The 13,938-nt window shown below is 47.1% G+C and overlaps 1 protein-coding gene across 4 annotated transcripts in view; it reads right to left on the bottom strand.

Annotated features, from left to right (window-relative positions):
- ELP1 (elongator acetyltransferase complex subunit 1) overlaps positions 1–13,938 on the bottom strand; it is a 291,962-nt gene that overhangs the window by 215,272 nt on the left and 62,752 nt on the right. For all 4 annotated transcript variants that reach the window (XM_063920051.1, XM_063920050.1, XM_063920054.1 and 1 more), the window contains exon 9: positions 5,194–5,317. In XM_063920051.1, the coding sequence (XP_063776121.1) occupies positions 5,194–5,317 (124 nt within the window). The remainder of the gene's footprint in view (positions 1–5,193; positions 5,318–13,938) is intronic.

Here is a 13,938-nt window from a genome sequence, read left to right as displayed (position 1 = left end):
ACAGCTCCCCAGCCTCTGAGACTTGCGTCGGTAGTTACCAAGATCCAATCCCATATGCCGAATCTCTTCCCCGCCCTGAGGTTGTTCAGATGAATCGATACTCGGGGCTAGCTGCACCGTTCCCTGCAGATGTAGATGTGACCCCGACCACTGAGTTAAGAGGTCCAACTGAAAGGGCTGAGAATGAAATCGCCCGAATTGTAACGTCTCGTAGGCTGCAACCATCTTTCCTAAGAGACAAATGCAAAGGTGTAATGACGCCTTCCTTGGCTTGAGGACCTTCTGAACCATGAGCCAGATACCCTGAGCCTTGTCCTCCGGCAGGAACACTCTCTGTAGTTTGGTATCCATGAGTGGGTATCCATGAGTGGGACATTTGCCTCAGCTGTAGTTGGATCAATTTCCCATAGTATATCTGTAACTTCAACCATGCACAGCTGTGCATGTCAGCTGTGCGTTCCAATACTCAAAGCGTTCCTTCTCTAAGCGTTTTGAAAATGAACAGTTAAAAAAACAGTTGAACAAACATTGAACAGCATCAAGAAAGAAATCTGGAACATTATGTGGCCTCTCCTCACCTCTACCATGAGAACACCAGGACCAATGCCTACTACTTCTGTGTCCAAGAACATCATGACTGCCCCCGGGACTACCCCTCAAGCTCAGCAGGGAACTGAGGGACGTGCGCATCAGGACCAGACTTTGCTGGGTCAGTTCCATTGGACATTAGTGTGCACCCCACATTCTCACACCCACCCGCACTGCTCTCATGAGACCAAGACACTTATCTTTTTCACAAAATAATGTTAGTACAGTTTTCCTGCAAATGTGTCTTTCTCTTCTCTTTCTTCTTACACGGTACTTCCACCCCACTGTGTGCTATTCCCGTAATGTGTACCTCCATTGGTTGCACATCCTGCCAGCAGTAACCTATGCAGTGCGCCCCACATGGCTGCCTCGGATGGTTCCTCTGTGGGCGGGGTGTGCTTCATTTGGATCTTTCCATGCAGGGTATAGCATACTCCTACACACGTGTCAGTTCTCCCATACATGCATTTGGCCCCTGTATGGCTCATCTCCCACTGTGTAACCCTGTAGTGCGCCCAACATGGCTGCCTTATCTGGTGCGCTTGTGGATGGGATGAAAAATGCGTGGACCTGGTGTTTTTATTGGAACCCTACTCTGAACTTAAGGACTCTGCAATCTCCCCATTTTGTGTTCTCTTCTAGGGGTGGACTATTCCACCCTGGGTAATCCTACGCAGTGCGCCTAAGATGGCTGCCGCACCTGGTGCCTTGTGATGGTGGAATACACAACCCCTGGAGGTTATTACTCAAAATGCCTACACCAATCATGCATTATTCTTTCTGTGTCTTTGTCTGTGTGGTTTATCTTTTGATGTAATACTTAAATCTTCTGTATTATGTGCATTGTGTGAGTTCTAGTTGGCGCCGCGGATGGCTGCCTCGGTGCTGCTCTGCCAAGCAGCCTTAGTTTTTAGTCTTAAATGTATAATATGACTACTGTACAGTTGCATATGTGCAGTATGAACTCATATGTGTAATGTTTGTAATGTATGCTACGTTTTTCCTCCATGTTGCTGCTTGGCGATGCATTGTACCACAAAGAATTCCTAGTGTACGTGAGTACACCTGGCCAATAAAGCTGATTCTGATTCTGATGATAAGACCCAGAAACTGGATGCGCTGGGATGGCAAGAGATTGGATTTTCTGAAATTGAGGATCCAACCGTGTCGCAAGAGGACTTTGTGAGTGAGCAAAAAGTCGTCCAGGTACGCTACAATCGTCACCCAGAGAGAGAGAAGGTGTGCTACCATGACTGCCATGACCTTGGTAAACACTCTGGGAGCCGAAGACAGACCGAAAGGAAGTGTTCTGAACTGATAATGGTCTTGTAGAATTGCGAATCTCAAGAATTCCTGATGGAACTCCCAAATGGGGATGTGCGGGTACGCATCCTTTATGTCCAGGGATAACATGAACTCTTCTGGCTCCAGTCTTGCTATCACGGAGCCAATTGACTCCATCTTGAATCAGTAATACGTGAGATATTGATTCAAAGACTTCAAATTCAGGATGGGTCTTACCGATCCGTCCGGCTTCAGAACTACAAACAGGTTTGAGTAGTAACCCTTTGTTCGTTGAGGGCCTGGGACCGGCATTAGCACTGCTGAGTCCAATAGAGACTGAATCACTCCCTGAATAGCCATCTGTTTGTCCTCTGAAGCTGGAAGACCGGTGGTAAAGAACCGTGGTGGAGGTGAAACTGCAAAATCGGTTTATAACCTCTGGATACAAGGCCACGCACCCACACATCCGTGGAAGTGTGCACCCTTGCCTCCTGAAAATTTTGGAGACTTGCACCCACCATGGGAGTTCCAAGGTGGGAAGGGAACCCGTCATGCCACTGTTTTATCAGTAGGCTTGGGCTCTTGGCGACGAGAGGTGGTTTGTTGGCGACCTCGGCCTCTCCCACTTCTGGGTTGACCTGTCAAAGGTCTGGATCTAGGCCGAAAGGAAGCAGAGGCCCGAAAGGAACGAAAAGAAGGACCCGAATAAGTCCGTTTATGTGGAGGAGTTACGGATGGCAGGAAGGTGGATTTTCCACCCGTAGCTTGAGATGAGCTTGTCTAACTCATCTCCAAAAAGAAAGTTTCCAGTAAACGGTAAGGCTCCTGCCGTTCTCTTAGTTTCTGCGTCAGCCTGCCAAGAGCGTAGCCACAGGGCCCACCGAGCCGCTACGGCGGAGGCTGAAATCCGTGGCCCCACTTGACCAATATCTTGGCTTCTTCCAAGTAGGCTGCAGATTCCTTGATATGTTCCGCGAGAATGATCAAGTCATCTATTGGAACACCAGCTTCCAAATCAGAAATCAATTGGGATGCCCAATGATCCACTGCCTTATTTACCCAAGACCCAACCAATGCTGGTCGAATTAAGGCACCAGCGGCTATATAGATAGATTTTAATGTCGTTTCCATCTTACGGTCCGAGGGGTCCTTCAAGGCTGTTGCCCCTGGAACTGGAAAAGCAGTCTTCTTGGACAATTGTGTGAGTGACGAGTCCACCGGAGGAGGTTGTTCCCACTTCTCTGTCATAGTAGGTGGAAAGGGATACGAGGCCAGGAAACGTTTCAGTACATGGAATCTTTTATACTGGTGTTTCCAAGCCACGGACAAAAGTTCCTCCAGCTTCGGTGAGAAGGGAAAAGTTACGGAGGATTTGCGATTATTACCAAATAGGGAAGAATCAGCGGATTCCGGAGCCGCTTGTGTCTGAGATATTCAACACTTGGCTAACAGCCTTTTAAGGGCTTCTACTCCTTTGATGTCATCCCGTGACGTGGTATCCTCCATATCGGATATGTCGTCAAGTTCACCTTCTTCTTTCTCTGTCCCTTCTCTCCCCCATTGCTCTTTGTCAGACTCTTCTGATTGAAGGATCGCCGGAATGGTCCTCTTTTTCCTGGGACACACCGGTATTGGAGCCTGTCTGGAGGAGGAATCCATCCATTTAAGTAGACTTTCTATGGATCTGGCCAGACCCATTGCCCACGCCGGCTCTGCAGATAGAGAAGTGGACAAAGAGGGATCACCAGACCTGGCTATCTCTGAGAGAAGCTGCCAATTTGGATCGGAGATCCGACATAACCTGTGCTAAGGTAGAGGCCCAAGGAGGGTCTGAACCCTCCAAAGAAGTAGTCGCCTAGACTACCTCATTCTGCGTACATGCAGAACAAACGGTTGAACTGTCAGAGGCCTGAGGCAACTTCTTGTTGCATACAAAGACCTTCTGAGAAGCCTTTGGCACTGTATTCCTCCCTGACATTGTGGTCCAGGCACAAGTATAAACTATACAGGCTCACAAACACAATAAGGGGTTAGGGAGCTAGATGGAGTAGGAGGAGAGAGCATGCTCTGAGTCAGAAGCTTTATCTCTAAGTAGCTAAACGCTGCATGTTCCATGTAGTGGGTAAATAACTCCCTAATCTGTCCCTTGCACCTTCAGCCTCCAGTGAGATGAAGGATTGTCAGGGGTGTTCCGGAATCTGCAGGTTGTCTCACTGCAAATCAAACAGAGATATCACAGCGTGCTTGCTGAGCTTGGCAAAGAAGCTCCGCCCCCTTCCCGCCGATGTGTACCTGCTCAGCGCCATTATGAGCGTGGCTGGGTACACTGCTGAAGCTATTCCAGGCTATTTTCCAGCCACAGCAGCCGATCAGCGCTAGGCGCTGATAGTCTTACCCCTCCCCTGTGAAACGCTCTCACAGCGTGCTGCTCACCCCCGTTCCCGGGAACCTGCTGCCCGCTGCACTACCGCAGCTATCATGTAACAACGGCATCTGTTTGCCGCCTCCTGCGACTCCATCAGAGCGCCTCAGTATCACTGCTATGTTTTCCCCCTGGCGGATAGGCCGTATAAGCAGCGCAGTAAGGGGAGGGGTGCAGCGGGGGAGCGGCGCTCTTACCTGAAGCGGGAGACCCCAGGCGCGCGGCGTGCAGATAGGATGCTGGCAAGCACTTTTCTGGAGTGCTGACAGAACTCTCCTGACGTGTCAGGCTGCTTGAGGACCCAGACCCCACCTTTGCAGAGGTGGCGAAGGGCCTCCCTAGAGTCTCTCTTCTTCTTTTCTGAGTGTAGTGCTGGAGCACTAGAAGTGTGACCAGCTCCTTCGGCACACTGGACAAAAAACTGGGGCTGATGGGGGATAGAGGGGGAGGAGTCTGCATGCTCTTTCAATAAATTTAAAGTGCCAGCTCCTCATAGCCAGCCCGTCTATCCCCAGTGTCTTTAGCCTCCAGTGTCCCCTTGTGGATGCTTGAGATATTACATTTATATCATATGTGCCTATTCTCCTCGGACAACCAAGAGAATACCAAATTTCGGGAAGGAGACAAATCACCTGCATCCCATCCACTCCCGACTGAAATAAGCGGGGCAGGTGGTGAGATGGTGTGAATCTCGTAATTCTAATAACAGGAAGCGCCCGGCCCTGACCCAAAGTGATTGCCTGCTTCTCTTCTGGTAGGGAACATTTGAAATTCGTTAAATATGATTTACATTAAAAATAAATATCTAAAAATCCTTTAAGGTAAAACTGATAAAGAAAAGAAAATAGTCTGCTTATCACTTTAATTGCATTTGAATTACCAGACTAGCTGTGACTTACCTGAACTTCATCTTTTGCGAAAGGTAATGTAAATTCTCCATGTACAAGCCCATTCTTTTCGAAGAAAATAACATCATGTTTGTTAGGCTTGCTCTGTGTGGATGCAATCAGGCTACCAGAAGGTCTTGTGGGTTATAAAATAAAAACAGGATAAAAAAAAATAAAAAATAATCAGAATAGTAAAAACAAAGTACAGGACTAAATGAACTATTTTTAAATATTGGATCTGAACATATTATAATTTACTTTAAAAATAATACACACCACTGCCATATTTCAGGTGCTTTGTTCCAATATTGACAAATGCAGATTCTAAACAGGCAACTTGGGGCCCTGTTCCACTGGCGTTTTTCACTGCTGTTTTTTAGTTTTAATTTGCCATTTTTTGTTTTACAGACATACAAGAAACGTCACGTTTTGTACATTACAAAATAAAAATAAGGTCTCAAGGAAACCTTCATAGGAGTAAAAGAAAGTAGTAACCTGTGCTGTTCTAACTGTGCCACACTCCATCATAATTAGGGGCAAGTTAATTAGGCACAATATTTTTTCGGGTGTGAATAACGGTAGTTTTTCAGCACCCTTTTTTTTTGCTCGAAAAAATATCTATGTTCGGGCAAAAACACATAGGGGTAAATTTACTAAAAATTAAAAGAGGCGATGTTGCCCATAGCAACCAATCAGATTCTGTCTTTCATTTCTCTATTGTAGCCTAGAAAATGATAGACAGAATCTGATTGGTTGCTATGGGTAAAATCACCTATCTTCAGTTTTAGAAGCTTTAGTAACCCATAGAACCCATAAAAAGTTCATGGACCTGTGTGTTTTCGCTGCCGGATTTGCAAAAAAAAAAAAATCCTATTTCCCCCTTAAAGTGACAATGACTCCTCATGTAAACAAATTAGGCATACCCCACTGTGTTCAACTAACATTATTAACAGTAAAAAGGGATGAGTGATTGGGCAAGAGAACGAGTGATTGGGCAAGGCAAGACTGCCCCTACTCTTGGGCAACCACAGCGCACAAAAACTATTTGTAGCACACTTCTTCCCCAGATTAGAGATGATAATACTTGGTTAGTTTTCCAAAAGATGTAAAAGGAGATTTATGGTAAGAACTTACCGTTGTTAAATCTCTTTCTGCGAGGTACACTGGATTCCACAGGGAATCACATCAGGAGTATAGAGTAGGATCTTGATCCGAGGCACCAGCAGGCTAAAAGCTTTGACTGTTCCCAAAATGCTCAGCGCCGTCTCCTCTATAACCCCGCCTCAGTGCACAGGAGCTCAGTTTTGTTAACCAGTCCAATGAAGCAGCAGGTAAAAGAGATGACAACAGGTAGCCACAGACACCACATTCTCACGACAGGAGAAGGTATTAGCAGCAAATGCCATACCAACCCAAAGAAGCTAAGTGCGTCAGGGTGGGTGCCCTGTGGAATCCAGTGTACCTCGCAGAAAGAGATTTAACAAAGGTAAGTTCTTACCATAAATGTACTTTTCTGCAGCGGGGTACACTGTATTCCACAGGGAATAACATTGGGGATGTCCTAAAGCAGTTCCTTATGGGAGAGGACGCACTGTAGCAGGCACAAGAACCCGGCGTCCAAAGGAAGCATCCTGGGAGGCGGAAGTATCGAAGGCATAGAACCTTATGAACGTGTTCACCGAGGACCACGTAGCCGCCTTGCACAATTGTTCAAGGGTCGCACCACGGCGGGCCGCCCAAGAAGGTCCAACAGACCGAGTAGAATGGGCTTTGCTGGTAGCAGTAGCTGGAAGGCCAGCCTGTACATAAGCATGTGCAATCACTATTCTAATCCATCGGGCCAATATCTGCTTGCTAGCAGGGCAGCCACGTTTGTGAAAACCAAACAGCACGAAGAGAGAATCAGACTTCCTGACGTAGAGCCCGTACCACATCCAAAGACCGCTCTTTGGAAGATAGATCCGGCGAGACAAAGGCCGGAACCACAATCTCCAGGTTAAGGTGGAAAGAAGACACCACCTTAGGTAGATAACCAGGGCGCATTCGAACAACCGCCCGGTCCCAGTGAAAAATCAGATAGGGAGATCTTCAAGACAAGGCACCCAAATCTGATACCCGTCTAGCAGAGGCAATAGCCAGCAGAAACAAGACCTTGAGGGAAAGCCACTTAAGGTCCGCAGATTCAAGAGGTTCAAACGGAGACTCTTGCAAAGCCTCCAGAACCACCGACAAATCCCAAGGAGCCACAGGTGGGACATAGGGAGGTTGAATCCGTAAAACACAGAGTGAAAGTATGAACATCAGGTAGGGTTGCAATTTTTCTATGAAAGCATACCGACAAGGCAGAAATATGAACCTTGAGGGAGGACAGCCGAAGGCCCAAGTCCAGGCCCTGTTGTAGGAAGGCTAAAAGTTTGGCCGTACTAAACTTGTAAACGTCATGATTGTTAGATGCGCACCAAGTAAAGTAAGAATTCCAGACCCTATGGTAAATCCGAGCAGAAGCCGGCTTACGGGCCTTCAACATAGTTTGAATGACCTCCTCAGAAAATCCTTTGGCCCTCAGTACGGAAGCTTCAAGAGCCACGCCATCAAAGCCAGCCGAGCCAAATCCTGGTAGACACAAGGGCCCTGAACAAGGAGGTCTGGTCGTTGTGGAAGTAGAAGAGGACGCTCTAACGAGAGACCCTGAAGGTCTGAGAACCAATGCCGTCTGGGCCACGCTGGAGCGATCAGAAGTAGGATTCCTCGTTCCTGCTTGAACTTCCTTATCACGCTGGGCAGAATTGACACCGGAGGGAACACGTACGGCAGCCGAAAGTTCCATGGAATTGCCAAAGCATCCACGAACGCTGAACAAGAATGGTTTCTAGACAAAAGCTCTATGCGCAAAACACTGCTGCCAGCTCACATAAACTCACACGAGGTCCCTTCACCCCTCACCAACGTGATGCAATACAAAGAAAAAATTGGAGAAAATGGCTTAGCCGGCGCTGTCAGAATGTTGTTATCATATTGTACCGTCAAACTTCCATTTGCATGATATTCAGTTTCACCATAGGGAAATGAAACAAAATGGCAATAGTGAAGCTTGTTTAATACACGTAGAGAACAATACAAAACAATACATAAAATTGAATGAGTTACAATTGTGCCAATAACTCCACCAAATAGCTCCTGGTGACTTAAAAATGCAGGCTAATTACCGGAAGACAATGGAACCGTGGCCAAACAGTTCCAAACTGTGCATGAATGGGTGCTGTAAGCTGGAACAGGTTACATCAATCTCCACGCTGGTCCCCGGCAATCGTCCTGACACTCCCTGTAGTCCCAGATGCCCCCAACGCGTTTCCACTCCTAAACTGGAGTCTTTTTCAAGGTTCCTGGTGTGTGGTGACACACCAGGAACCTGCCGATATGGCCGGTAGATGGCGTTCCGCCCATTGAAGAATTTTTTACACTTCCATCGTTGCCATGCGGCTTTGAGTGCCGCCTTGATGATTTATGTACGCCACCGTGGTGGCGTTGTCCGACTGTACTTGAACAGGCCTGTTCTGTACCTGATGCTGGTCCAGTTTCAGAGCTTGGAACACTGCCCGCAATTCCAGAATGTTTTTTTGCAAGGAGAGATTCCTCCCTGGTCCAGCAACCTTGAAGAGAGTGTTGCTCTGACACCACGCTCCAACCCCTCAAACTGGCATCCGTCGTCAGGAGGACCCAGTTGGAGATCCAAAAGGGACGACCCCATCTCAATCATTGGTCCTGTAGCCACCAGGTCAGTGACAGACGAACCTCCGGAGACAAGGAGATCATTTGAGACCTGATCCGGTGAGGTAGTCTGTCCCACTTGGCAAGAATCGGCTTCTGCAGGGGGCGCTAATTAAATTGAGCGTACTCCACCATGTCGAAAGCCGACACCATGAGGCCTAGTATTTGCATCGCCAAGTGTATTGACACCCGTGGACGGGAGAGGAAGAATTTTATCTTGTCCTGAAGCTTAAGGACTTTCTCCTGAGACAAGAACAACCGCTGGTTGTGAGTATCCAGTAATGCCCCCCCAGGTGCACCATGCTCCGGGTAGGGACCAGGTATGATTTCTTCCAGTTGATGAGCCACCCGTGGGCTTGCAGAAACTGGACCGTCAGATCCAGATGACGGAGGAGAACTTCTGGTGAGTTGGCCAGGATCAGTAAGTCATCTAGATACGGTAGGATCCTGATGCCCTGACAGCGGAGTAAGGCCGTCATAACCGCCATGACCTTGGTGAAGATTCGCGGAGCCATGGTCAGCCCAAACGGTAAGGCCTGGAATTGGTAATGGAGGTTGCCAATAGCAAATCGCAGGTATTGTTGATGTGACATGGCAATAGGGATATGCAGGTAGGCATCCTGTATATCTAGGGATACCATATAGTCCCCTGGCTCCAAAGCCAGAACAATAGAGCGAAGGGTCTCCATACGAAACTTGGAGACCCTCACAAACTTGTCCAAAGATTTGAGGTTGAGAATGGGCCGAGAGGAATCATTCGGTTTGGGGACTAAAAACAGCGTTGAATAGTAGCCCCTGCCCCTCTGAGCCAAAGGCACCGGCACCGGCACCACCACTCCCGTGTCCAGGAGGGATTGTACCACTAACCGGAGGGTTTTTGCCTTCACTTGATCCGCAGGGACATCTGTCAGGCAAAAGCGAGAAGGGGGACGTGTCTTGAAGGATATAGCATATCCGTGAGTGACAGCTTGCCGTACCCAGGTGTCTGAAGTGGTCTTCAACCATTCAAACAAAATGGGAGAAGTACATCTGCACACTTGTAAGAATATGACGAATTCTTGTATATAGGCAAACCTATGACATCCCCAATATTCGTGTGTCTGAAATAGACCTTTTTCCTCTCTGGGGGTGCGACCCTAGTGTAACCAAACTATGGAACAATGCAATAAGAGAACTAGAAGACGGTTATTGAGTTGGGTGCACAAAAATAATAAATTTGTTGAGTTAATTATTTTAACAAAACATAGCTTTTATTGCTTACTTTAATATGAAGGTGGTCCCTTAAGTAGGACATATACAGCAAAATATAGAGGTTAAAATATGACATACAAACAGATAAGTGATAAAGAATGAAAAAATGTGAAAAAGATTCTTAAAAAGAGGCAACACCACAATAACTCCTGCAGTTGTATATTTTTAATGTGTGATATCCGTGCCGGATAATTCCTTAAAAGGTTATTCTTAATTCATACCTAAATATGCCTCAAGAGTATAGGTGTGAATAATGTAATCCTTGTATAGCTGGTGGAGTTATCTGTACATCTGTACATCACTCGTGAATTGGTCCAAATAATGACTTGAATTATATCTTATTCCACATAGAAAATTAGGGAAATGTGAGGGTGTATCGCATTTATATTAGTATTATCATCAGCACTTTCTTGGATAGTTAATAAATCAGGTAAAATGCACAAATTGATTCATATGCTTCATAATGTCACTTGTTACTCCTATACGGTGTCTCAATCAATCAAATAGATGTCTTTGTAACAATTAATTGACACAGAGATGGATCATTATAGGAGTATTAGTGCTTATATAAATGTCATAAATTATGCTCACTTTAAATTAAGATAATACAGTAGAATATAAAAATGAATTCATATATATGTTTTGATACTTCTGTATTTGTTCCAGAGTAAGTGAAATGAGGCTAAAACTGCTCCCGTACAGCGAAACGTGCACGTCAGCGTTTCAGGGGCACACCACACTCCATATATAATAATGCAATGTTGTATAATGTGTTAATACACCAATGTTAATTTAATGGGCACTGACACTGCTACTACCAGAATTAGCAAGCCAGCAGTTTGCTCATAAGAGTCACAGAACCCAGTATGGGTTATTATAGTTAATTGCAAGGGGAATTACCTAGGTTAAAACCCACATACAAAGTTCAAACGTTATTGATACCAACTCAATAACAGTCTTCTAGTTTTCTTATTGCAGTGGTCTTCAACCATACCTGGGTAAACTGTAGAAGTCGGCCTACCACCCTGGGGTCCCCCAGGGGGAGGCCCGCCCCGTCATGCAGCAGGCTTGTCTGATTTGGAAGCAGGCAGACGGGCAGCCCAGGCACGTTTAGGCTTGGGTTTGGTTTTTTTGGAAGTGCGATACTGTTTCGGATAAGCCTGACCCTTTGCTTAACCCGGAGGGCGAAAGGAACGAAAGGTAGTACTCTTAGCCTTCGAAGCCGAAGGAGCAGTACTAGGAAGACATGCAGCCTTAGCAGACGCGAAGTCAGCAACAATCTTGTTGAGATCCTCACCAAAATGGATGTTACCTTTAAATGGGAGCACCTCCAGAGTTTTCTTAGAGTCCAAGTCCACCGCAACCAGAGAATACGGCGAGCAAAATGGATGTCGTAGCAGCCTTGACCGCCAGAACACCTGCATCTGAAGCTGATTCTTTAATGTAATGAGATGCCGTGACAATATAAGAGAGACATTGTCTGGCATGTTCAGAGAAATTGGATGGAAACTCAGCCTCAATTTCTTGAGCCCACGCCTCAATGGCTTCTGCGGCCCAAGTAGCCGCAATGGTGGGCCTATGCGCAGCCCCTGCAGGGGTATGGATAGCTTTTAAGCAGCCCTCCACCTGCTTACCCGTCGGCTCCTTAAGAGAAGTGACGGTAGTGACGGGCAGAGCAGATGAAACCACCAGCCGAGCAATTTGTGAATCCACCGGTGGTGGCATTTCCCAATTTTTACTCAACTCAGCCGCAAGTGGATAGCGGGCTAGCATCTTCTTGTGCGGGCTGAATTTCTTTCCTGGGTTCTACCAGGATTCCTGACGCAAGTCAACCAAGTGGTCAGAATGAGGTAAAACTAATTTAGTAAATTTCTGACGTTTAAACCTGTCCGGTTTCTTATACCCCTTTTCCACTAGCTTTTAAAACACGGGTAAATGCGCGGGGGCACGCATTTACTCGTATTTTTTTCTAGTGGAAAAGGGTCCCCCTGCAAATTCCCGGATCAAGTGATCTGGGAATCCTACCCGGGTAGCTTGCCGGGTTTAACACGTGTTCAACTCGGTAAGCTGTGTAGTGTGAACGGGAGCCGCGTCGAGGTGACACGGCTCCCGTTCACAGTGTATGGGAGGGCGGCACTGGGAGATCATGTGATCTCCCAGCGCCGCTCCCGACGCGTCACTAGCAGCGTCACCAACCCGGCAATATGCCAGGTTGGTGAGCACTGTGTGAAAGGGGGCTGTAGCACAGGTCGCAGCCGTGTCAGGTGACACGGCTGCGACCCGTGCTACACAGTGGAAAAGGGGTATTAGCAGGCTCGGGATCATCATCAATCTGAAAAATGAGCCTAATAGCTTCTAATAGATCAGGAACATCCACCTGTGAAATAGAGTCCCCATCAGTAGGCGTCATGGTCAGAGTCTGAGGGGTCAGTATACACGCCATCTTCATCAGAAGAGGTTTCCGGATGCGTGGATTGAGAGGAAGGCACAGGCCGCTTAGAGAACTTCTTAGATTTAGTCTTAGGTGGGCGAGGGTCAGTAACACTTTTACTCAAAGAGTTATTCAATTGCTGTAACTGAGTGGACATAGCATCTGTCCATGGCCGATTAACCGCAGGGACCATAAAAATAAGAATTTACTCACCGGTAATTCTATTTCTCATAGTCCGTAGTGGATGCTGGGGACTCCGTAAGGACCATGGGGATTAGCGGCTCCGCAGGAGACTGGGCACAACTATAAAGAAAGCTTTTAGACTACTGGTGTGCACTGGCTCCTCCCACTAAGACCCTCCTCCAGACCTCAGTTAGGATACTGTGCCCGGAAGAGCTGACACAATTAGGAAGGATTTTGAATCCCGGGTAAGACTCATACCAGCCACACCAATCACACCGTATAACTCGTGATACAATACCCAGTTAACAGCATGATAACAACTGAGCCTCTCAACAGATAGCTCAACAATAACCCTTTAGTTAAGCAATAACTATATACAAGTATTGTAAACAATCCGCACTTGGGATGGGCGCCCAGCATCCACTACGGACTATGAGAAATAGAATTACCGGTGAGTAAATTCTTATTTTCTCTAACGTCCTAAGTGGATGCTGGGGACTCCGTAAGGACCATGGGGATTATACCAAAGTTCCCAAACGGGCGGGAGAGTGCGGATGACTCTGCAGCACCGAATGAGAGAACTCAAGGTCCTCCTCAGCCAGGGTATCAAATTTGTAGAATTTTGCAAACGTGTTTGCCCCTGACCAAGTTGCAGCTCGGCAAAGTTGAAGAGCCGAGACCCCCTCGGGCAGCCGCCCAAGAAGAGCCCACTTTCCTCGTGGAATTGGCTTTTACTGATTTAGGATGCGGCAGTCCAGCCGCAGAATGTGCAAGCTGAATCGTACTACAGATCCAGCGAGCAATAGTCTGCTTAGAAGCAGGAGCTCCCAACTTGTTGGGCGCATACAGGATAAAGAGCGAGTCAGTCTTCCTGACTCCAGCTGTCCTGGAAACATAAATTTTTAGGGCCCTGACTACATCCAACAACTTGGAATCCTCCAAGTCATTTGTAGCCGCAGGCACCACGATAGGTTGGTTCAGATGAAAAGCTGATACCACTTTGGGGAGAAACTGGGGACGAGTCCTCAATTCTGCCCTATCCATATGGAAAATCAGATAAGGGCTTTTACATGACAAAGCGGCCAATTCTGAAACACACCTGGCCGAAGCCAAGGCCAACAACA

This window comes from Pseudophryne corroboree, chromosome 1 (assembly GCF_028390025.1).
Source record: "Pseudophryne corroboree isolate aPseCor3 chromosome 1, aPseCor3.hap2, whole genome shotgun sequence".
NCBI lineage: Eukaryota > Metazoa > Chordata > Amphibia > Anura > Myobatrachidae > Pseudophryne > Pseudophryne corroboree.
Note: the sequence above shows the minus strand (reverse complement) of the source record. Positions and strands in the feature narration are given on the sequence as shown.